General features: G+C 36.7%; 1 protein-coding gene across 1 annotated transcript; it reads right to left on the reverse strand.

Annotated features, from left to right (window-relative positions):
- Positions 1-6,318: 6,318 nt before the first annotated feature.
- LOC142143447 (cytochrome P450 2K1-like) lies at positions 6,319-23,966 on the reverse strand. The gene is made up of 10 exons (XM_075201295.1): positions 23,832-23,966; positions 22,416-22,612; positions 20,686-20,848; positions 19,896-20,045; positions 17,793-17,953; positions 16,043-16,219; positions 11,586-11,727; positions 10,443-10,627; positions 9,838-9,979; positions 6,319-6,712 (listed from the first exon to the last, which is right to left on the reverse strand). The coding sequence occupies exons 2-10, from the start codon at positions 22,596-22,598 to the stop codon at positions 6,534-6,536; spliced, it is 1,482 nt and encodes a 493-aa protein (XP_075057396.1). The 5' UTR covers positions 22,599-22,612; positions 23,832-23,966; the 3' UTR covers positions 6,319-6,533.
- Between the last annotated feature and the right edge of the window lie 1,113 nt (positions 23,967-25,079).

The following is a 25,079-nucleotide window of genomic DNA, read 5'->3' on the forward strand; positions in this document are numbered from 1 at the left end:
TCGGTACTCAGGAAACCTAAGAATCTGTAATTTCTACATACAGTTGGCGAGCATGTCCATGGCTTGCTGCCATGATGGGCAAAGTATATCATGACTGAGAAAATATGAGTGAAATGGGACAGAAATTAGCGCAAAATTACCTCAGAATGTGTCTATATGATAGAGAGACACAGCATCAGAGTGAATTAATCCAATTGCATCCTGCTTAGATCAATAAGGCAGCAAGCAAGTGGGTTGTCATCCCTCATACAGTATGGGTTAGTGGGACTGAGAGAATTCTAGAGGATAGGTGGATGGTGGATGAAATATTGGTGAGATAGACAGGTGTGCGCTGAGGCACCATGTTAACTGTGACAGACCTGTACACAGGTATTCTGGTTACCTATTTAAGAACTGTGCTGGAGTAGGCAGGAGCTGGACCTATTTAAGTTACTATCTGCAACCCAAATATTGTACTGGAGTCAAGTAGACATGTAAACAAAAGAGTTTCTATTTTGCAATATAGAGATGGCCTGTCACCCAATTTACTGTGAAATCTACTGCACTGCACAACCACTCAACAACAGCTGTGTCCACTCTCAAAAGAGATTGCTGTAAATCCTGAATATGATGATTATCCTCTGATCACTTGTGTTCACACCCAGGAGCAAGCCAGGACAAAGAATAAAACACAGGGGAGGAGTTGCACTACATACCCATGCATCACCCTTCCTCCACAAGTTGACAGGGGGTTACATTAATATTCATTTGAATCAAAATTTAAAGGGACGCATCTGGCAACAGATTGATATTTGATGGATGAAATGGGTACAACCTGGCTGAAAATGGGCATGTGAATTATTTTTTTAGTATATGGGTGTGCTTAGTGTGGGTCAAGGTGTGTCTTGGCCTTAATTTCCACTTACAAATGTTAAAGGGTTAGCCTTTAGCAAGTATGTTTCCAAAGTAGTAAATGGTGGGATCGCAACTCTTGTACCCATATTCTGACCTTCGATTTAGCAACAATTCTTTGTAAACTGATAGAGAATAGTAGCATTTAGTGAATAGCCCATCACACCCTAGTCCTGGATTAAAAATTGTTTTTGGAAAAGTATTTCTGATACTGAATGTGGTGCCTGATAGTCACACTCAGGAGTGGATAGTCCGATTGATGCACCAGAGGGTCTGTCCCTATGGTGCAGGACCCAACTACTTTCATACCAACAGGTTGCAGGCAGCCGTAATCCCATTTTTACTGGGAAATTAGGACAGACCCCTCAAAAAGAGACTGTTCCATCTAAATTGGGACAGTTGGAAGTTATGGTAATACTCATATCCATATTGGGCCTGATTCATTAAGGAAAGTAAAGCAAAAAAAGGAACAACTTTGATCCTTGGTAAAACCTTGCATTGGAGGGGGAGGTGAATTTAAAATGTGGGGATAGATTTATAATTGGGGTAGGGCATGTCCTAGATTAACTTTAAATGTCAGTGTAAAAATAAAGCTGGCAAGTATTTGTGCCCTCTATGAAAAGCAGCCATTATTTTCCTTATGTGCAAAATAATATATTTATTTGCACCCCAACATTGCAACATGGTTTTGCCAAGGTGGAAAGTTACTTATTTTGCTTTCCTTTCCTTAATGAATCAGGCCCTATATGTTTATACATTTCAGGCAAGGTGTCGGCAGTGTGAGTCCTGTGCTGAAATTATTATTATTTATATTATTTATCTTTATTTTCCATGCTTTATGACACTTCTTTTTGATATGTATTTCACATTAAAGTATTGTTTAAATTGTTATTTATTCAACTTTATTTTTCTACTAATTGATTTTAATGTGATGTATAGTAAAGTCCTGTACACATTTTGTGGTGCAAATATTATCAATAGTTATCCATCATATCTCCTTTCTTAAATGAACACTTTACCTTTAGTATAGTTCAAAAACTAGCTTCACCTTTCTATCCTGTGTACTCCTGTGTACTCCAATTACGTAACATAATCTCAAGAACTCGCTTCACCTCTGTCCCACGTTTCATTTGTATGTAACACAGGAAGTAAATATTATGCTGATTTCTAAGTTGTTATGTTACCCACAAGCTGGATATAATAAGGGTTACAAGCACATGGACAGCAAAGTATTTATGTTTCCTAAATCCTCATGTCACTGAGATAAATGCAAATATTTAACTGTTCAGTTATTAATCTAGAGTAGAGATGGTCACTGACCCACGTGTTTTGGTTTTGGTTTTGGATCTGAATTACCTTCTTGTTTTGGTTTTGGTTCTGGTTTTGGCAAAACCGCCCTTGCGTGTTTTGGTTTTGGTTTGGTTTGGTTTTGTTTTGCAATTTGTTAAAAAAAAAATAATTTTTGGGCTAAAATAACTTAATTTAGGTATAATTTTGTACTTAAATTATTATTAACCTCAGTAACACAAATTTCCAGTCATTTCCATTCAATTTTGACCACCTCATAGGTCACAATATGATTTTCATACACTTTTAATGAAAAATTGCTGCAGTTCTTGCCAGTGATAAGAAAAAGGCCATTGTCATGCCTGGGCATAAAACCAAAAATCCACCTCTTAAGTGTGAAACTATTTTTACACAAATCCTGGCAACAATTGTCTAGCCATTTGTAGCGTCTTTAAAGCCACACTCAGTAGAGGTAGGGACCTTAACCATCTAGGATCCTCATCCATGTTACGTCATTTTTCAGCGAGATCCTGGAAAGCTGTTGGGAAAATTAGAAACTTAGGTTGAAAAAAATAACAACAAGCAGTCCAGCATCATCTACCTCCCTTCTCTCATCTACATCCCAGCACCTGCAATCTACACCCCCAACACCTTCATCATCAATATCCCCAGAAGCAACAATTGACAGTTAAACAATCCTTTGCAAGAGGAGGTAAGTATGAAATCTGTAACCCAGTCGCAAAGCGGATCACAGATGCCCTGGGTACTATGCTAGTATTAGATCTGCGTCCAATGTCCACTATTAATACAGTTGCTTTAAGACATTTAATTGAGGTCTTGTGTCCCTGTTACCAAATGTCAGCACTATACCATTTTACTAGAAAAGCTATTACTCACCTGTACCAGAAGGTTCCTAAAAATGTAATTACTGGGTGACAAAATGCCATTCTACCCACTGTACACTTAATCACAGATATGTGGACAAGTGGAACTGGGCAAACTAAAGATTATATGACTGTGACAGCCCACTGGGTTGGTCATTCACCTTCACCAGCAGGGAGAGCAGCAGCATGTACCCAAGTACGTCATATTTTTCAGAAGTAGGCTACTCTGTGTGTCAGCAGCTTCACTAAGAGGCATACAGCTGTCAATCTATTACAAAGTGTAAGGGATGTCATTGAAACATGGCTAACCCTGCTTGGACTCACCTGAGGATATGTATTTTCTGATTACGACACCAATATTGTTCAAGCATTACAGCGTGGGAGAATTCCATCACATTCCCTTTTTTGTTCACACAATCAACTTGGTGCTTCATAACTTTTAAAAAATTACATGCAGGAGATGCTGTTTGTGTCCCGAAAAATTTAAGTCCTTTTCTGGTTTCTGCAACAGCATGTAGGAGAATGCAGCAGCTGCAAGAAGACTAGCATTTGAGGGTATTGTAGTTTAGTCCAGCGAAGTAGTCACCTGTGAAGAGAGTGCAGACATGGCTAGCTTGAGTCAAGTGATTGCCTTAATAATACATTTTGAGAAGGAGCTACAGAAATTTAACGGATGAAATAAAACAAAGTAAATGTGCAAACTATATTTTAATTGTAGATTAAATACTTAATTTGCTTCGCCAGGATCCAAGAGCTATCAACCTCAGTTTATCTGGCAACTGCTTGTTGGAAAAAAATTTGCTTTCCCAAGACACCCAGTGGTGATACAGATGAGTCCACACAACACTTTGATATTTGCTTTCCTGTAAAAGAATTGGCCAAAAATCGTGACAGCTCTGGCCTAAAATGAACTACTAATTCCTTTTGGTAGGCCATTATCGGCAATTACATCATAGTACACAGACTTCTATGATGGTGGATTCCAGTGAGGATGAATTAGTTTTGTTTGAGGAAGATTAGCACTGAGCCCTGCCACCTCACCTATTTCTAAGTGAGCTATGGTACAATAAAATGTAACTGCAGATTTAGACCAAGACTGTCAGCCATATTATTTCTATTTCAGCAACTATAATTAGCAATGGAGCAATGGAGCTTTTCTCTTTGGGTGTTATCTATATAACGCAGTAGAATTTGCCTGCAAATTCTACAGACAAGCCTGCTTGTCTTCCTCTTCATCAATGACTCTTAGCAATTGAGCACTCGTCTTTGGATGTATATTACACCCAAACCTTATTAGTGCAAATTAGGAAAAATACAGTTTAATCCCTGCTATACCCTCCACCATCCTTTGCATGTTAATAGTAGGATAAGTTGGAGTTATAGGCAAGGTCACGCATTTTTTTGTCAAATCTTTCAAACCAGCCCAGATGTCAAACTGTTGTGGTCTGCCACCTTCGTCCTCCCTGCTTGTGTTTGGAAAGTGCAAATTGGTGCCAGATCCTCACATGCCAGAACTGTTGCCACTGGTTCCACACTGCGCCCACTGGTGCAGGACTTACACAATCAACCGCATCCTCATCAGCGCCCTCGTCGGCTACCCAAATCTCCCCCTCATCCTCTTCTAATTCCAAAACATTATCCTCACTTAGTGTATTACCGGCTACACTCGGGCTGTTCAGGCACACATCAGCAGAAATGCTGAAAGGGCCCTTCTTTATGGGTACACTATCAGAATGGTAATGATTACACATACCACTCGTGGATGGACTCAGGGATTGGTGTCATTTCTGATTCTGAGCATACATTTTTCTCTAATGCCTTACTGTTTTCTTGTAGCTCGGCTTTCACACGTAACAGTACTTGTGCACCACTTTTGGACTCCAAATTACTTGCTCACGAGTGACCGTAAAAGAAGAAGGCTCAGTAACATTTTTTTATCTGACACTAATAGAGAAAAGTGAATAAATTAATTTCAGGTTACTTTTAATGATGAAGGCCACAAAGGGGGATTGAGTATTCATTAATAATAAGGATGTGATATTGGCTTCACAGCATACCTTTCTGAAACAAGATTGTAGTGAGAAGATAGTATATTAAGGATAATTGATTGCTATATGTATCCATATTCAGTGACCCCGTGCAATTTAGATCCTCTATTCAAATTGACATAATAGAGGCCATTATGTCTCTGTATCAATAAGGTCCGGAATTAACTAAAAGACTCATAGTTATCAATATACTTTATTAATTTTGCAGTAATGAGATTCATATAATAATAGAATCATTCATAACCATAATACCAATAAGATATTAGTGGATCCCTACATCTCCAATCTCATCTCTACCTACACTCCTACCCGCCCCTCCACTCTTCCTCTGACCGCCGCCTCACTACTTCAATGATCACCTCCTCTCACTCTCGTCTTCAGGACTTTGCCCGGGCTGCTCCCCTGCTGTGGAACAATCTTCCACGTTCCATCAGGTTAGCATCTACTCTCAAAGGCTTCAAGCGTGCCCTTAAGACTCATTTCTTTATTCAAGTCTATCAGTCCTCCTAACTTACTTTACAAGCTCTCATGAGCAGGGCCCTCTTTCCTTGTGTGCTCCTTCTACTGTTCCTTCACCCTCTGTACCTCTTGGCCTGCTTCGCTAGCCCTGTTTTCCCTGTTTTCTTAAGCTCCGGCCTTCTTCTTGCATATTTCTACCATCCCTTTCACTATCTGTCAGATATAATCTGATTTGCTTTACCCTGTCACCTGTGTTTGTATATATTTGTGTATCATGTTGTGTCTTGGTTCTGTTTTCTGTATATGTAATGTACGGCGCTGCGGACCCTTTGTGGCGCCTTATAAGTCAAAGATAATAATAATAATAATAATAATAATAATAATAATAATAATAATAATTCAACACAGTGAGGCATGGCAGTTGATCTGTCATTTTAGAAATATTTTTTGTTATTTTGTTATTTTGTTATTTTGTACACTTTATTTATTTTTCTTTTCTTTTATTTTGCTACTAGTGGTACAAAGGTTTCACCACAGGGACAAATATCAATTATTTTAAATGTAATAATAAAATGTATGTTTTAAATATAAGCTTGCAATCACAGAGTGCCCTCATAGTACATGTTTTCCTCCTTATGTACTTTTGGTCTTTATTCTAATGTAGAGAACTGCAATCCCTATTATTTCTGTTTTTATGCAACGAGCCTTCATTCTCTTTTTTTGAGTGATAAACAATTAATATCTTGCTCTTCAAATTTATATAAATAATCTTTATTATATATTTTATTGCACAGTAATTATATATGTACAGAAAAAAATATATAAAAATTAATTTAGTGTACAAAGTAGATAATAAAAATATTTACCAGCTGACTCGTTTAGTTTATGCAATACAAAACAGTTATAACATATCTTATCATCATCATTATTATCATCTTATGAAATAACTTGGCTGATAACATATCTAGCTGCGAGGTATAGCACAGATTTCATGAGGTAATGGTGCATTAGTAAACCCTAATGCAGGGGTGAGGTCCAGTTTAGCTCCAGGTGGAGCCTGGAATGTGAAGTTTTGTAGCAGGGTCGTGAAGAACACAAACAGCTCCGCTTTGGCTAGGGTCTCTCCAGCACAACTTCTTTTACCTAGTTAAAACATAAAAAAACATTGAAACCAGCACATATGAATAGAAAGTGACATCCAATACATTTTTAATAAATGATTAATTAAAAATGCAGAACATGTTATAAAATAAAACACTTGATTTATGTTTTACCAGTTTGGGGTCAAACTAATTAAGGCTTGGTGAGTGAGGATGATGAGCATACGAGATGCACAATTAATGACAATGCCTAGCTACATTAATGCCAACTGACTTGAGGTTTATTGGCATGGATGGTGACGGAGAACGACAAAATATTATTTTTCATGTTTATAACTGTGCCATTTGTCTCCTTCCCACATGAAATAACATCAGTGTGGACACAGTTTACATGCTGAAAGTGGAAAACCTACTATGATGGAAAAGCTCTGCTCTATATTTTTTTACATGTGCACTATAGAAAGTAAAATAGTCTGCTCTTCCATTCATTGCTGTTAGTTTTTATTGATTTTTTTCGGTAAATTAAAATCTAGAATGTTTTTATTCTATTTTATAAGAGAAGGAAGCCCTATACATCAGGCATTACAGTGTGTCACGGCAATAGGGTTCCTGGGATCCATCTCGGAACCCCTTGGGACTAGCTGTAGCAGAGGTGAAGTAGAAACTAGGAGGCCAGATGAAGACCTTGCTCATGGAATCAAAGTGTACTCTATTCGTAACTACCAGATGACAGGAGCAGGAATACTGGATTGGACTCGCTAGTGGAATAACAAACTGGATCTGGTGAACTGGAACCTGGACACAGGAACAGAAAGATGAAACCCACGGCCAGAGACTCAGTACCCCCAAATTCCATAAACTCAGAGAATGTTTGTACCAAGACTGAAACTGGAAAGGCTCATAACTCAGGTAGAGGAATACCAAGGGTGGCTACCTCCTGGACTGAATAAGCTTGGTACTGGTCTCAGAAACTCAGGACCTGCTTCAGAAAGTAGGGACTCAGGATGAGCAACCCTCCCCCCCCCCAAGTGGACCAGTCCACCCTGAAACACACAACCTGGTTAAGTCTAAAACTTGAAACCCATTCCCAGAGACAAAGAGATGGCTCCATATGCTGGAAGACTCAGAACAGTAATCTGCTACCCCAAATGGCCAGTAGGTGAGTCAGAGGAATAGGTAGAAGAAAGCTGGATCCTCTCGAGAGGTAAATAGCTGTACTTAGAACAGTAGCAGAATATAACCTTGAAGTAATAGGAGGAAGTTAAGTCCACACAAGAGGTTAATAGCTGGACTTTGTACAGCAACAGATGGTAGCACTGAAGTAGTAGAAGGAAGCTGTACAGCAGTAAACAAACAACAACAGTGATAAGCTGAAACCAGGGACTAGGACATTTGTTGAGAGTAGGAGGTGACTTTTATAGTCAGCACAGGGAGTTAAAAGGTGGATGAAGTTAGGTGCTCAGAATAGGCAGCATTTAGCAAAATGTCTCACACAAGATGGCAGCGCCCAGTGCAGCAGACAGATGTCATGCTTTGTCCCAGGATTTGGTATGCTGCATTCTGACAGGAGGAAGATGCACGATGATATGATTTAAACACATATTAGAATTTGACATTTAAATATTTCCAACTATGAGGCAGATTGAGCACCAGCCACAGTATCAGATGTTAGGGATTTCAATTTTCTGAACCCTTTGTCCCTACTTGAAAGGGAGTGGTTTTCCCCTTTGTGATAGATAATAAAGTATAAAGTTAGAATAGTTATCTCTTATAATGCACTAAATAACGCATAATCACATGATAGTTTTGTTTTCTCTTGACACTTCCTACTTCCAAACACAATAATCCATTTTGACTAATACTGCCCTCATCCAAGATGCCCAATGCTACATCGCTCATCGCTGTGATTATTATGTTTCTTGTCACCTGTCTAGGCCTATAAATCGCCATGTCCTGTTGTGCTCAATGCTCGATTATTGTGGTTTTCTCCTGCTCTGTACTCCAGTGTAATTTCTACTTGATCAACAATTATGTCTATCAAACCTGGGTTATGTGTAGCTTTTCTCAATCTGCATTCTTGTGTATGAGACCTGGCTTACATATGACATCACTTTCTGAACTAGTTTGTCTCTATTTCCTCTCTGGCTATCATATTTCTATCTCTATCTAGTGTCTGCAATGGGTAGTTACAATTAAAGAGCAACAGTCTACACACAGCAGATTCAATCAATTTTATGGGCTAGTCAGTATACTTAAAGCACAAGCTTTCAATTCACTGGTCCTAGGGATAGTATTAAGTTTTCAAATCTAGTACCTGGGAAATATCACTGGTTCCTAATGAATTAACAATGTGCAGTCTCATGAAGTTGCTTCATCCCACAAAATATCTGCCTCCACTGTGTGTAGGCAGCCAGTGAAGTTTCATAGGTTAGAGCATATTGTATAATTGGTTTATAAAATATGTTATTTTGCATAATGACAATGAATTCAGTAAAAAAAATGCACATTTAAAACTAGCAATTATTATGTAATTTGGATATGATTATGCTGCTACAGTATTGTTTAAACCCATCCATACTAAAACAGTATATAAAGGTACAATTACTGGTGTAACTATAGCCACAGTAGTCACTGTGACTGACATTGAACCTGGCTGTGCATAGGGCCCTGTGTCAAAGGAAAAAAATGTACCTTAAAGTAAACTTAATACAATGAATTTATCCATTTATATTATTTGGAAAATGAGGATAAAATGACTGCATATGAATTCAGACTTGTGTGCTAGATTTCTACTAATTCAATGAATACTCTGCCCTATTGGATACTGACTGGGGATGGAGTAGACATCATGGTGGGTATGACTGTATGATGGTGCATAGAGGAACACCATCACAATTTTGTCATAGGGCCCAACATTTCTAGTAATGTCCATATGTACATTCCCACATTTCATTCATCCTCAAGGAAGCAGTGATATATAAATAATATACATTGTCCATCTTCAATACTTATACTGATTTTAAAATTAGAGTAAAAAGATCATTAGTATAAGTATAAGATAAAGTATTAGTATAAGTATAAAATCATTCTACTTTCATGCTTTAGATACAAATTACTTATTGTTCTTGAGTGATAGCATCAGAAAAAGATGATCAGAATGAAAGTTACCTAATGAGAAAGGTATGAACGCTTCATTCTTCTTAAAATTTCCCTCTGAGTCGAGAAAATGTTCTGGGCAAAACTGTTCTGGTTTCTCAAAGTAGGCTTTATCTCTCAGTACAGAGGACAGTACTGGGATAACTGTGGTGCCCTGGGGGAAATATAACAGTGTGGGTAAAGACAGATCATTAAATTAGGCGTCACTGCTCCCTTAAAAAGCAAACAGTCTCTGCACAGGTTTATTGTGAAAACGACAAAAAGGCACAAAAAACCACTCTAAATTGATTTCAGATTAAAATTGCTGAGTGAAGCTGCTATATTTATAAACTGTTATAAAGTATATTTTTATAAGACATATTACACAATAATATAACTAAATAAATCTATGAAAAACATCTTCATAATCAATAAGTTGTGATTTCAGAACACACAGATTATAAACATTTTCTTTATGGTACATCCACTATTGTGATTTCGTCACCTTATGTGTTATCTTACATCACCTTTACTGAAGAAATGTGGGAGCCATAACTCCCAAGGATGGGCGAGGAGACCCTGCCACATCATGATCTAGGGTCCTAAAAGTCAGTGCACAGCAGAGAGAAACAAATCACCTTTGGAATAAAATATCCTCTGAATGTGACATCTTGAGAAGCGGCATGTGGGACATTACCCGGTACAATATCACCAAATCGCTGAATTTCATGAATGACCGCGTCAGTGTACGGCATTTCTTTCCTATGCTCTGTTTGTGGTTGAGCTGATCCAATCACACTTTCAATTTCATTTTGCACTTTTTCTGTCAGGTGAAAAGACAATATCTCTTGAATTATAATGCATACTGATAATGACACCATAGTGTGATCATTCAGAGACAGATACATCATAGTATATGAAAACGACTAGGACAATGTTACTATAGACATGAAGGGTCTGATTCAAGTCCGAACTCAATTTGCATGCAACTTGAAGCTGAAAAAAACCAGCATGAAACTTTAGTGTAATTCTGCCCGTGTTCAAATTCAAGCGGATCTGGAGATGATTTTCGATTTGAATCTGGGTGTAAGTATGTATGGTCTGCCTAAACAGTATTGCCATAGTTTAACAGGCACATGCATATGTGCAATATAAAGTCAATTCAGAACAGCATGCAAAAAAAAGATATTTTAGAAAATAAATGAGCAACTCATAATACTATTATAATTAACAGAATGTGTGTTTTTAAAAAAAAAATCTTTTTTTGCATTATATACATATAACAGGATGTTATTAATGTGTACTGTATAATGCAATGCTTTTTTATAGTCTCTATTACTTGCATACACATATTCTTTGTTATCTAGTGGCACGCACATATGTAGTTTTTAAGTAAAAGACTATGCCATGTTAGTCATCACTATCAGTCGGCACTTACACTTAATTGTGCAAATAATACGGCAAACAAGCATACTTATGAAAAACCCAGGCCTGGAAGTGTGCGCCTCTGCATCTGAACGCCCTTGGTACACTCTCACTGTACAATGGCGTTCGTCTGCCCCTTCCCACCCCTCTTCCACCCTTTAAGTCATAGGCAGACATAAGTGTCATTTGTGTTTGGACATGAAATGCATGCAATGTGATCATTGGCGTGACTTCTGTTTTGAAGCATGCGCAGAGCAAGTTCAGACAAGGTAATGCTTATGTCTGAACATGAATCAGGCCCAAATTGTCTAATCTATGACAAGACATTCTTATCATGTTTCATATTAATGTCTTACTTTGAATTTCAGGGTATTTCATCATTAGCAGAAGACCCCATCGCAGAGTAGTTGTGGTTGTTTCCATTCCAGCAGCAAACAGATCGCTGACTAGTACGGCTAGATTGTCATTGTGGTAATACAAAGCAGATTCTGCCTTTCCCTGAATAATATACAGAGGAAAATCTTTGTACCCAATACAATATTTTAGAGATACATCAGACTAGGAAAAAGCACAACATATGTGAATAATCATTGTGTAACAGGCATTGTACAATGATGTCACACAAATATTGCCAATCGGCTATGTTGCCAAACTATAGAGACAGGATTATCACCTAAAATTAATAAAAAAAAAAAAAAAAAGCTCTGGGAGGAGATATAGAGACTATGGAAAAGTCAAACCATGACAACTGTACTGTATGGTAAGATCTGAATGCAAACGTACTATAGCTACATGTGAAAAAATGCAAAAATAAGCACATGGGTTTCAAAAACTCAAAGACTCAGTATGACAAGTGAGGCCATAAGCTAAACGCACTTAAACTCATTTGATTGTGCCAGAGTCACTTACCTAGTAGGAGTTATGCTTCACTGCATACTCCAGACAATTGTAATTCAGGGGGAGGGCTTGTGACTGCTGTGATGATTATGTAGTATATCTAATGACTGATTGTTATTTTCTGTTGAATTCATATTTGACAATGTATATTGTATGTATTCTGTATGTAATCTTGTAATATAATCTCAGTGTGTGATTTGCTAGATGACATGAGTTTGAATTTATGCAAGTGTCATTATTCTGTTGAAATAGCTAGACCAGGGAGATATAGGGTCTTGGAGGAGTTTGAAGCCCCCTTCGAAAAGCCCTGTAACATTTGGGAGATCAATCTGTCCTTTGAAAGCTAAACTCCAAAGGTGAGGGGTGAGGGCTATGTGGAAAAAGGGGTTTAAAATCTTTTGCTTTAGACATCAGATTGTGCATTTTCATGCTGGGGTTTATCAAGACTGAAATGTGTCATGTTTCTCAATTGTGTTCCCGCACGCATCAGGCCTTAACAAGTAAGTAGTAACTCTGATTTTATTTCCTATTTTATTTTCTGAAACTCATTTGTGTAACATATTGTATCTCTTGTTATTAATTTTTGTAAATAAGCCTTGGAAACATTTTTCAGATTAAATAAATTTTATCTAGTGTATTTTCCCTGATTCTTTGCGAACTTATGAAGCCTAGGGAGGCTCATACAACATGTGTATGTGATTTAAGTGTAAAATAATAATAGTAGCTGACCTGCAAAGCCTTTTGCTGCAACCATAATTTATGTTTCAAAAAAAACTGTGACTTTTTGCCAAAGCTTAAATTGGTGTCAGTGTCTTTATTTCTGTATTTGAGTACAAGGGTTAACAGGTAGAATGGTTTGTACAATGAAGAGAGGCATCAAAATGCAAAACTGTGTGAGCACTAAACCAGCTTGCATTATGCATGAAATCGCTTTGCGATGTCCAGAAATGTGGGCACACCCATTTGCAATATGCATGATTCTTCCATTTATGCCAGATTGCGCCTGGATAGGGGGGCGGGGCTGTTCTAACGTGACCTTAATACAAAACGACTGCATTTGTGCCATCACAAACAGACACATACATGAACAAAGAAGCATATGCACCTGAGAAAGCAGTCTAATTTGCAGGCTGTCGGGACAAGTGCAAATAGCGGATAATGATAATGGCCCCCAACAGTAGCAAACCCCATGTGCTGATTAGTGATTTCTTCATCAATTGGGCATATATGAAGCTTTTGAATGCGCGTTTTAAGCAATATTTTTGCAAAAGATAAGGAGATGTTTTTGTTGCACTAAGAGATTTTAGGATAGGTTAGGTTATTGATGCATTTGTTGCAAATAAAATAAATTGTTAAACACACGGAACATAATGTATGTGATGTATGCCCGGTGTAAAGCAGGTGCATATATTACTGTTGCCGACCAGCATGTATCTTAAGATACTTATCACTTTGCACATGGTTGCAATTGCAACATTTATTATTCCAACTTGCGCCTGCGATTTAGGGTGCAATTGTAGCCAGATCTAAATCTTATTAACAACCATGGAAATAACTAGAAATTTATGGGACCACATCGAAAATTTTGAAGGGAGCTCCAAGGTTTCTCCCTTTCTTTCCTTCTCCTCACCTAATTCACAGGTTTTACAATTTTGAAATGGGAATGTCACTATTTTTAATATAGACCAACAGTACTGTACATTCCTTGAATTTTGTATATCAGATGCCGTCCTCAGCATCCATTTTTATTTCTTTGGGCTTTAAAGGCCAATTTAAAATTTTTATAAATTTGCATTGAAAATACAAAAAATGTCCATTTTTAATTTTGCATTGTCTGCACTCTATATGATGTGCTTAGATGCACCTGACCAACAGTAGAGTGTCCCTGGAAATTATTTTAAAATGTTGGCAATTATGCAAGTTCTAGTAAACCCTGTATGGACCAGTCACTACAGTATTTTCTATGGTAGAACACAAGTGATTGCAGTGAGAAACAGGTGTAGTAATGTTGTCAAAAGATGACACAGTTTAAGTAGGGTGGGGTTTTCAGGTGAACTAGGACAAAAACAGTCAGGATATTTATAGAATCTCAACAATAATAGTATGAGATGCTCAAACTATTTGAGTCAGTTGAAAATTAGATCAACGCACCACAGTTCATGAGTTTGACCTTATAGTCAAACCAATTCCGGAAATATCTAATTTCATTATTGGCTCGAACACCATGGTGTAATTTTTTTATAACTGCTAATCCACTAAGTTTACATCAAAGTTTGCAGTTAAACGATATTAAATAAACTATAAAATGTATGTGTTCAATCATGTTCAAACTCAATTAAGCTTAAATAGCAAATTAGTTACAATAGTGCAGTAAGATTAGATGTTGGGTGCCTGTACAAGTACCTTTTAATATATTAAATGTTAAAAATTATATTTATTAAAGTAGGAGAACACATTGGGGCTCATTTAGAGTTGCACGTGTAGATGCACATTTTTCATCTACTTCCACCTGGATAGGCAAACGCAGGCAGGAAACAACATGCAAGCTTTCACTGAGTACAATAAGGATATGTACACACAATTTTAACACAATTAGACCTGGATGAAATAGCAAATAAGCCTTTTAGGAGGTGTATGTCTTGCGGATGTTGATGACCTCTGCAAAGATATACAATGATGATGATGACTTTCAACACTAGCCAGCCACTTCTGATTAGCTGATTGTGACTCAACTTCTCTCTCCAACTACCACCCTATTTCTCTCCTCCCCTTTACAACCAAACTATTTCAGTGACATGTGTTCAATCTCATTTTCTCTATTTCGACTCCCTTCTCTACTCTCTGCAATCAGTCTTCTACCGTCAACTTTCCACTGACACTGCACTCACAAAAGGGATCAATGATGTACTTACAGCAAAGTCTAAGGGCTAGATTTACTAAGCTGCGGGTTTGAAAAAGTGGGGATGTTGCCCATAGCAACCAATCAGATTCTAGCTGTCATTTTGGAAAAGGTACTAAATAAATGAAAGCTAGAATCTGATTGGTGGCTATTGGTAACATTCCCAGTTTTTCAAACCTGCAGCTTAGTAAATCTATCTCTAATTGTCATTTCTCCATACTCATCCACTTGAAACTCTGTACTACTTTGAACACTGTTGACCACCCTTTGCTCCCCTACACATCCTTCACTTCATTAGCCTTCATGGCACAGTTCTTACTTGGTTCACTTACTTCTTATTGAGCTGCTCCTTCAGTGTCTTTACTTCTGACACATTCTCCCCTCCTCTCCCACTATCTGTTCGGGTCCAATAAGGCTTTATTCTTGGTTCTCTGCTTTCTGTTGTGGAACTATTTCACTCATTCAGCCTCCAGTACCACTTCTACAGTAAAGACACCCAAATCCACTTCTCCTCCCCTGACCTCTCCTCTTCTGTACTAACTTTTGTAATCAACTGTCTCTCTGCCATCTCCACATGAATGTCCCAGTGCTGCCTAAAGAGCTTATCATCTTCCCTGATCCAGAATCACCACCTCCCTCAAATCTCCGTCACTGTCTGTAACACTAACACCACAATGTCCCCAGTTTCATAAGCCTGCTGCCTTGGTGTCACAGATGACTTCGCCCTCTGTTTTGTTCCTCACATTCAGTGTTCCTGATCCAACACTAATCCCACCACACATCAGAATTAATTTCCCAGCTCTACTCATAGTTAAATAAAATAAAATATAAAATAAAAAATTATTTTTATTAATTATTATCTCTAAAGCGAATACAACAACAAGCCCAACTCCAAACAGGTACTAAAAAACTAAAGCAATAAAACACTTGATTACGTCACTTTTATTGAATTCTATCCTAACGTGAACATGTGTCTTTTAAGGACACACCACCCTTGCACCTATATCCAATTCTTACCTCTTGTTGTTTGGCAAGGAATGAATCAATAAGATTCCTCTGATCATTTATGTCCAATTCTTTCTTCTGTTTTGTAAATGTCTCTTTTACAAATTCCTGCATCTCATCATTGTTTTCGATGACTTTTCTGTGACTCCCAGGTAGCCAGCCTATCACAGAGGGATAACTATTGTACAACTTAAAATAAAAATAAAAAATGGTCGTTAAACATAGAATAGTATGTGAAATATGAAATGGTGATATGGGTTAAAATGTAAACATTAAACTACATTTAGAAAAGGGAAATGATATACAAATGCAGAGTTCTGTATTTAAATTTTATATGTATATATATATATATATATATATATATATATATATATATATATATATATATATATATATATATTGTGAGAAAGTACACCATTCACAGGAATCAAACATAGGTATGCTGAACCATTTAGCTGTGTATTAGCAGTTGTCAGGATGGTAAAACTGCTCCAGTGCTGGTACAGCAGTCATGTCCAGTAACAGTAGACGAAAATCCCCACCACCTACATCTGGCTAGACATTACTTCCCTGTCTGCTCGCCGGCCACTTACTGGCATCGGTGGTTCCACCCACACATACAGACAGTTCCTCCACCCCAAGCACTACAACAAATCACAGCAAACCAATCACACCTATGTGGAACACCTGTGTGTGTGTGCTCAAAGAAGAACCTAGGGAAAACTTAACCCTGTCTGCAGCCTGCTGCTGCAGACTAACCATATTTTTACCTTTTCCCTTACAGGGAACTGTGGCAAATAAACCTCTTTGCCACTATATATATATATATATATATATATATATATATGTTTAAATATGTAAACTGTATGCACCGAATGCTACCATAGTCTAAAAAAATCACATATACTGGGAACTAAACTGAAAGTGAACATTTTTATTGTACCCGTTACTTAATATATGTATGTTTATCCTGATCGTTAATTAACATATGTATCTTCAAACATAGTACTATTATTATTATTAGTAGTAGTAGTAGTAGTAGTAGTAGTAGCAGTACTATTACTGTACCAACATCATGCTCATCGTTTCTAACCGCACCCCATTCACATACAAAATTATATAAGAGGATGGATCTGCTAAATTGACATAAATCAGACAAATGCTGGAATCATTGATTGTCTAAAACAATCAGGCTCCTTCTGTATGCACCACTGGCTGTGTACAAACGGGAATATACGGAAAACGTGCAGTCAATGGTCACTGAGCACTGGGTAAGAGTAAAAGCAATATACTGCACTACTAAAATCCATTATTGCCTGCTTATTTCCACAAAGTCTTTATTAATATTGCTCCATTGATAATAAGATGACATTTATTTTCCTGCTGCCTTATGTTGAAGAATAACCAAACATTCAAATTATTTGTAGCCTATTTACTTGTGAGCTAGAATGTTAGCTGACATCTATTAGGTACATTTGAAAAACATAGATGCCTGAGCTCTCACTCCTCCCTTCCCTGCTCGTTACAATGAAACTTGTCAGAACTTCTGTTTCTCACTTAGTTGCAACAATGTTGCTGCACTCTGCAAACACTTAACTGTAGCAGAAATGCTGATATGTTCAAAGGTTGTTTTTCAGTTATAAAGCAGCAGTAAATGAACCAAAATATTTGCAGATGATATATTATTTATAGGAGAAATATGAATGTAAGAAAAATACATTGAGCATTTTTAAAATCCATCGGGCAGAGTGAGAATACTTACCCTGACCATATGGCTTTGCAGGTTCCTGACATTTTCATTAGTGAATCTCATGAGCCTCAGTATGGTTGGATCATCATATTCATATCTACGACCGAGTAGTATGGACACTATTATATTGGCTACAGCAGTGTTAATGATGGTCAAATTATTAAAGGGTTTTCCTGAAAATAGATTTTTACATTGAAAATGAGCATTATTAATAGTGAAAAAAAGTTAAAATGTACGTATAGGAATATAATGTATCATTATACAAGTATTCACACCACTCATGTATTATAAACAGCTGTGAATGATATCCTTATCAACTTCTGACATCACCAGCCAGTCATCAAGAATTATAACACTACAATATACATGACATTCATGTGAGTGGCTGACAAATATATGATGCCTCACATTTCTTCATACAACTTCTATTTCATTCCACAATTCCACCATTAAATTCAGCCAGACATCACACTGATCCCAATATACACAGATCTTCCTCTCCACCTAAGTCTGCTATAGCTCAGCACAACTACTCATTTAGTTGTGCTCAGTAGTTTAATTAGCAATAGCTCCGGTAAAGCGAACATGTCATTAGATGGCCAGTGGCCAGTCAAGCCACTTAGCACTTTTCTCTATAGTGGCTGAACATTAATACTCATTTTTTAATCTGCTCCTTCAGGTACAGGACACCTAACTTTCCGTTAAATGGTCCTTTGTCTCTGATCTCCTGCCTCACACAAGCCTCACACTGGACCATCTACTGGTCTCCTCAGCAAGTTGGTTCCTTAGCTGCTCACTGAGCCATCTCCTTAGCTCCTTCCTGAGTCAAACCATAAATTTGATTGTCCTTCAAAACCTGGACTGTGCTACCAGAACTGGAATACTTGTCTGACAGCTGCTATTTTCTACCTGCTTTTGCAACTTTCACTACCTGTTTTTGCCTGTCCGGCTTTGAAAGCAGATAAGTGAGATTCACTTCCCGGAAAGCCAAGTAATGAATGAACAAAAAATAAAACAAAGTTATTGCAACATGGTTTGACAAAGTGCAACTTTGCACCTTTAGCTGGATTTGTTGCCACCTAACTCTAAATAAGACCCCATGTGATTATTGGATTTTACACCTGATTGGACAAGAGCTTTTTACCGTGTTTGACTCCTGTCTATAAGGTAGACATGGCAGAGCTTGAGAGATTCGGACGTGGACAATCTTTTTAAATAAGAGAATAGAGGGGTTATATTATAAAAAAAAGGGCCTGCACTGCAGACCACCAAAGTGTTTCCTGGGAAGGGGGGGTGTCGGTGAGGCAGTCTATGTGGTCGATGTATATGTTGTCAAGTCGCATACTACCAAATGCGGCAGTGTCATTCATTCATAGAGTATTGTACTACATCATGTAGTAATGAGGGTACAGCTTGTAGTACAATATTCTATGAATGAATGATGCCTCTGCAGTGAGAACTATGCGACAGGCATGTAGTGCATATGCAAGAATAAATGTGCATTATCTATAGTGGAGTAAATTACTGTGATTATATGGTCATTTACTCCAGTATATACAATACACATTTAGGGCTAGATTTACTAAGCTGCGGGTTTGAAAAAGTGGGGATGTTGCCTATAGCAACCAATCAGATTCTAGCTTTCATTTATTTAGTACCTTCTACAAAATGATAGCTAGAATCTGATTGGTTGCTATAGGCAACATCCCCACTTTTTCAAACCCGCAGCTTAGTAAATCTAGCCCTTAGTCTTGTATATGCACTACATCTCAGAGGAAATTTATATTGCAGTATGTGAAACATGGGATTCGCTCTAATAAACATCAATTTACTGAGAACTTGGAACTGATAAACAGACCCCCCTTGTGAAAAAAGGAATGCAGAGTATACGTTTATATATATATGTATATATATATATATATATATATATATGTATATATATATATATATATATATATATATATTTTATATACATATGTATGTATATATATATATATATATATATATATATATATATATATATATATGTATATATATATATATATATATATATATATATACTCCGACACTGTTATCCGTGCTATTGTGAATATAAGGGAGAGAGCAGACACTCACCTTTATAGGATCTAAACGTCTGCATTAAACATTCACATTCCTCAGTGATCTTGTTTTCTATGCTTTTCTTCCCCATCCCATAATCTCGTAGTGTTGAAAGAGCAAATCGTCTCATCACTTTCCAGTTCTCACCATGAGCAAAGATAACACCTTAATAGAATGAATACACATCTCTTTGTTACATTTATTTCTACTGCATTTACAATGGACAATATTTATGCTTAGATATAAATGTCACCAAAATGACAGCTGTCCCTAACAACTAAATGTCACTGTCTCCCCACCAACCCACCTCCAGATCCTAGTCCATAGACTACCTTCTCACACTCCATTCATTTGAATACTTTGCAACTATTATTGAATACATTTGTTAATTCCATCTTGAGACAAATGTTTCATAAAACTATATAGCCATGTTTTGTGTAGGTTTAAAGCAGCCTGGAGGGACATCTGACAGATTAGGCTTTGTCTTTAGTTAAATTGCCATTTTAAAACAAATGACAGCAAACTGGAACTTAGTAAATATACCCCTTGGTCTCAACAGATGTACTTTTAGTTCTAGAATTTTAAAACAGTTTCAGAGTATCAGTACCTATGATCACATATAATATAATTAGTTTTGTGTCAGTGGCATCTGTATGTTGCCACTTTAGAAAAGCATGTGAGCAGGGACTGGGATTTTTTTATTCATTAAGTAGGACTGATTTTACTTTTATGTTCTTGCAATGTGTTTATTATATGCATTCAACTCTTTTTATGTTTTATATGACTTTTCACTCAAAATAGTTACCATGTCCTCTTGATGTTTTCTCAAACATTGGTGAATTGGCTCGTTCAGAAAATTCCTCAGCATAGTTGATTAGAGCATCTTTCACAGTGTCATAACCACACAGGATGACCATCTTTTCTAACCCTAACTGGACGCTGAATACTGAGCCGTACTTCTTGGACAACTGTAAAAGCAGTCAGAAAAAGAATCAGCAGAGCATTAAAAGAACAATTATTAAATATTTTTAGCTTAATATTTTGGCTCCCATTTCCCACAATCACCCCACCCATGATATACCCTCACCCATTTGATGCACTCTCACAAATGACTGGCCCAATCCAGTGTGGAATGTCCCATCTAGCATGTGAGGCTGGAGTTATTCTTGTCAAGTATACACTCATTCTGTAAATGCCAGTTGGACACGTCCCAAATAAGTAATTGTGTGTGAGAACAGACAGCACATAATTCAGTGAGTCTTGACAGTGTAGATAGGCTGAGTGCAGCAAAACTACTTTTACATTTACTTTGAATGTCTTATACTAGGCAAGTTGCTGATTGGTTGCTGTGGTTCAGTATAGTAGTACAGTTCAGTTGTAGTAGCACAGAGCGATTTCAGTAAATAATCCTCTGCCTAGTTTTTTCTGGAAGGAATGTTTAACTCATTGCAATTGGGAAATTGGGAAACCAATATTGCATTTTAAGTTCAATATCATGATACTTCTCATTTAAACAAATTTATAAAAGTAACAATCCCACATTTTACGTGCAATTCTGGAGCAGGTGATATTTCTATCCACAATTCTATTTATGAAACTATTGCTGTGGAAAAGAGATTGTAAACCTAAGATTATTTTCCTATATTCCTTCCTCTCTTAGACTAGAAAAGCATCAACAGCTCTACCCAAACTCTGGGGCTTCATTTTCTGATGGTTATGGGAGAATAATGCAGTGAGTGCTCATTTTCATAAAACTACAGCTGGAATATTAGTAAGAATTACTACTACTGCGCATGTTATTGACATGTCACTAGCACTGTTGGCATTAATACTCTCTTTAGCTAATTACTCATAGTAGTGCAGGATGTGTCATACTTGCAAACAATAATAAAAAAATAAAAAATTAAAAGTTAAATTATGTTTATACTATTCACTATCACACACTAATTTGCTATAGGGTATTGGCTACAATGTGTAACCAAATGTGTCTACCATCTACCTTAGTTTGGAAAACCTTTCCTCGTTTACTTGTAAATGGCATTTTCAAAACTTATCAAAAAATACACTTTGGTTCTACATAAGTTAAATTTACAAAGGGCATTTTACCAACATTGCATTTAGTGGCAAAATTTGCAGTAAACCACAAGAATAAATGAGCAATTAGCTTATATTTGTCTTGTTCAAATTAAATAATGAAATTAAATGTCTGATTGGTTTATTTTAGTACATATTTTGCCCCTGGATAAAATGTAAATATATTGACCAAACAGTGGACATGTCCTTTAAATTTAAAGGGTTTTAATGTCAGTATTTTGGTGGGGGTCTTTCAGCTCTAGTTGAAAGCCTATTGTTACAGATCTACCAAGTTCTGTGTAGATTTAAGCAGCAACATTAGCAATTTGCCAGGACCCTTCCAGTTAGAGTGAATGGTAGGGGGCACTCCTCAAAGTAATATTATTGACAAGTGGATTTTGTAACATTCTTAAATAAGGCCTTTTAATGATTTAGTGGTCTTAAGTACAAGTACTGTATTACCTCTATAAATGTATTATGGGGTTTTGCCACGTCAATGATGTTCATATTTCCAATGATCGGTAAAGGAGTTGGTCCAGGGGGGAAATTCTTGTCATTGTCTTGTTTTCTGTTGTTAAAAACATTGGCCAAAAATAGGATGACAACAACAGAAAGAAGAATTGTGACCGGGTCAATGGTAATCATGTCTTTTGTATAATCTAGAGAGGGAAGATAAAACATATAGGAAACAAATTAGTTATAATCAAAATACAGAACAAACCATGGTCAATGAAGATTCCATTCCAGTCCTGCTATGGTTCTGGCCATCAGAGGGATCTGCAAGACTGCAAGGCCCGAGCAGATGAGAATCAAAATGAGAACGTATCAAAGAAGAACTTCAGTGAAAATAAAATTAAAAAGTAATTACATGCTAATTTGTTGATGGACATATGCAGTAAGTCAACCAAAAATCCATATTATCCATCACCTCATCTATCTGTTTATTCCCAGTTTATGTATTTTAAAAATCATTGAGTTCTGATGTCATCACTTCAATATGTATTGGGAAAACTTTTTGTATTATAAACAATAACACACCACCTACTGTACAGTATTATGGATATTCTAACTCAGCACAGATTCCCGTGAGCTATATAAAATCCCTAGTCATGTCGTCTTGTACTTTTAGATGGGCACAGAACTCCTTGATGACTTTTAATATCCTGATAATTTACAGTATGGATTGATAATGAATTAAAACCACACAAAAACAATCATCTTGTTATTTCCTTTAAGCTATAACTCCAAATGCAATACTTTTAAACTTAATGACCTGAATCACTATAATACAACCCAAACTTCAAATGGTCAATGATAAATAATCAAGAGTTGCTTTACATGAACAAAAAAAAATAATTCAGAGCTACCATAGACGAGTTTATACATATTTACAGACATTCACTAGTAACCATAAGTTACAGCAATATATATATATATATATATATATATATATATATATATATATATATATATATATATATCTATATCCAGCGTGCACTAAATTTTAATATAAACAATATAATGCTTAAGCTTATGTTTACCTACAAGACAAGCTGTGTACAACATGAAATTAGGCAAGTTTACAGATATAAACTGAATGATTCCACAGATGTCCAGTTTTTTACACTAAGCTTCAGGATTACAAAATATTGATAGAAAAAGTAAGAGGAAGAGTCAGGAACGAGAAAGAAGATTTTATTTAAGTACTGTCCTTTTAAGAGATAGACAAGTTTAAGTTGCACAGATATAGCAAACAAATAGGTATTAAGTAAATGAGTATATTACTGCTTAATAATATCTGTGTTTCAATTACTTTATAGTTTCCTAGAAAATAAGTATCAGCTATGGTATGAAAAAAAATAGTGTTTGGTTTCTTACTTTGAGCACTGCAGTGTGGAGCATAAACAATGAGCGGTTCTGGTCTCTCCTCCTCTGTCCTTCTGTACAGAATCAACTGCTTTTAAACCCTGGGAGAAATCATAAATTGCCTTATCTTGACCTCAGATGTTGATATTTGTGGACTGCTAACATTCCAACATAATGTACTTTCAAGAGAGTTTTAACCTATTGTTACGTAATAGTTTCCAACCTACCAGCTCAGCAATTCATAAAAAGGTTAAGTAAGTTTACATTAATAACTCTTACCTCTATCAGTCAAATAGAAAATGATGGTAGGTTCACTTGGCCGCAGATTTAATGATCCTTCGTGTTTCATTTGTGGATTTCAATATTCTGTCATTTTAAGCTTTTTATTGAAAACCTGATTGATTACAGTAACTCAGTGGTAAAGACGACTGTAAAACAATCTGCAGACACAGTACTGCTGGACACTCTGGTTCAAAGGCTACTAATGTATATATAATGTACTACACTCCTGCAGTCATTGCTAGGAGCCATGCTACATAAGGTGATGGGGATGAGAATACCATACATATAGACATGATCACTAAGCACTTCCTCATACATGGGTAGATTTATCAATGTTCTAAAAAGGAAAAGTGGAGGCGTTGCCCATAGCAGAGCTGGATTAAGGCTTCGGGGGGCCCGGGGCACTTAAGACAGGGAGGCCCCTAAAATCTAAAATTAAGGGCATAGGGACACATCCTGCATTACATCACCTACAGCCCACAGTATGACACTTACAGCTCTCCCAGAGGGTTCGCTTAGGTTGTCTGCATAAGAAAAATCATTGCTTCCACAAACTAAAATACTGTACATTAAAACAATCACCAAAACACCACATTAAAATGGGTATTGACACCACACATTAAAACTAGCAATGATATCACACATTAAAAATACCATTGATAACGTACACTAAAACTAGCAATGATACCGCACTTTTAAAATAAAATTTATAATGCACATTAAAACTAGCAATGATACCGCACTTTAAAAATAAAATGTATAATGCACATTAAAACTAGCAATGATACCGCAAATTAAAATACCATTGATAATGCATCATTGGGCATGGCCAGGCCACCCTCCTACAGACAAAAAAAACCTGCATTGTTGTGTACACCATTGAACGGTCACCAAAAATTGGGATTGTCCCACTAGAATCACAACATTTCACAGACGTTGCTGCTCTCTCCTACCTGTTCTTCTCACTTTCACCACCTG

The sequence above is a fragment of the Mixophyes fleayi genome, chromosome 3 (assembly GCF_038048845.1).
Source record: "Mixophyes fleayi isolate aMixFle1 chromosome 3, aMixFle1.hap1, whole genome shotgun sequence".
Taxonomy (NCBI): Eukaryota; Metazoa; Chordata; class Amphibia; order Anura; family Limnodynastidae; genus Mixophyes; species Mixophyes fleayi.

Excerpts from the sequence above, each read along its gene's own strand:
- LOC142143447 (XM_075201295.1), bottom strand. The coding sequence starts at position 22,598 with ATGATTACCATTGACCCGGTCACAATTCTTCTTTCTGTTGTTGTCATC. Across the intron at positions 17,954-19,895 it reads GACGTTTAGATCCTATAAAG|GAAAACCCTTTAATAATTTG; the intron begins GTGAGTGTCTGC and ends ATCTATTTTCAG. Across the intron at positions 10,628-11,585 it reads GAAATACCCTGAAATTCAAA|AAAAAGTGCAAAATGAAATT; the intron begins GTAAGACATTAA and ends TTCACCTGACAG.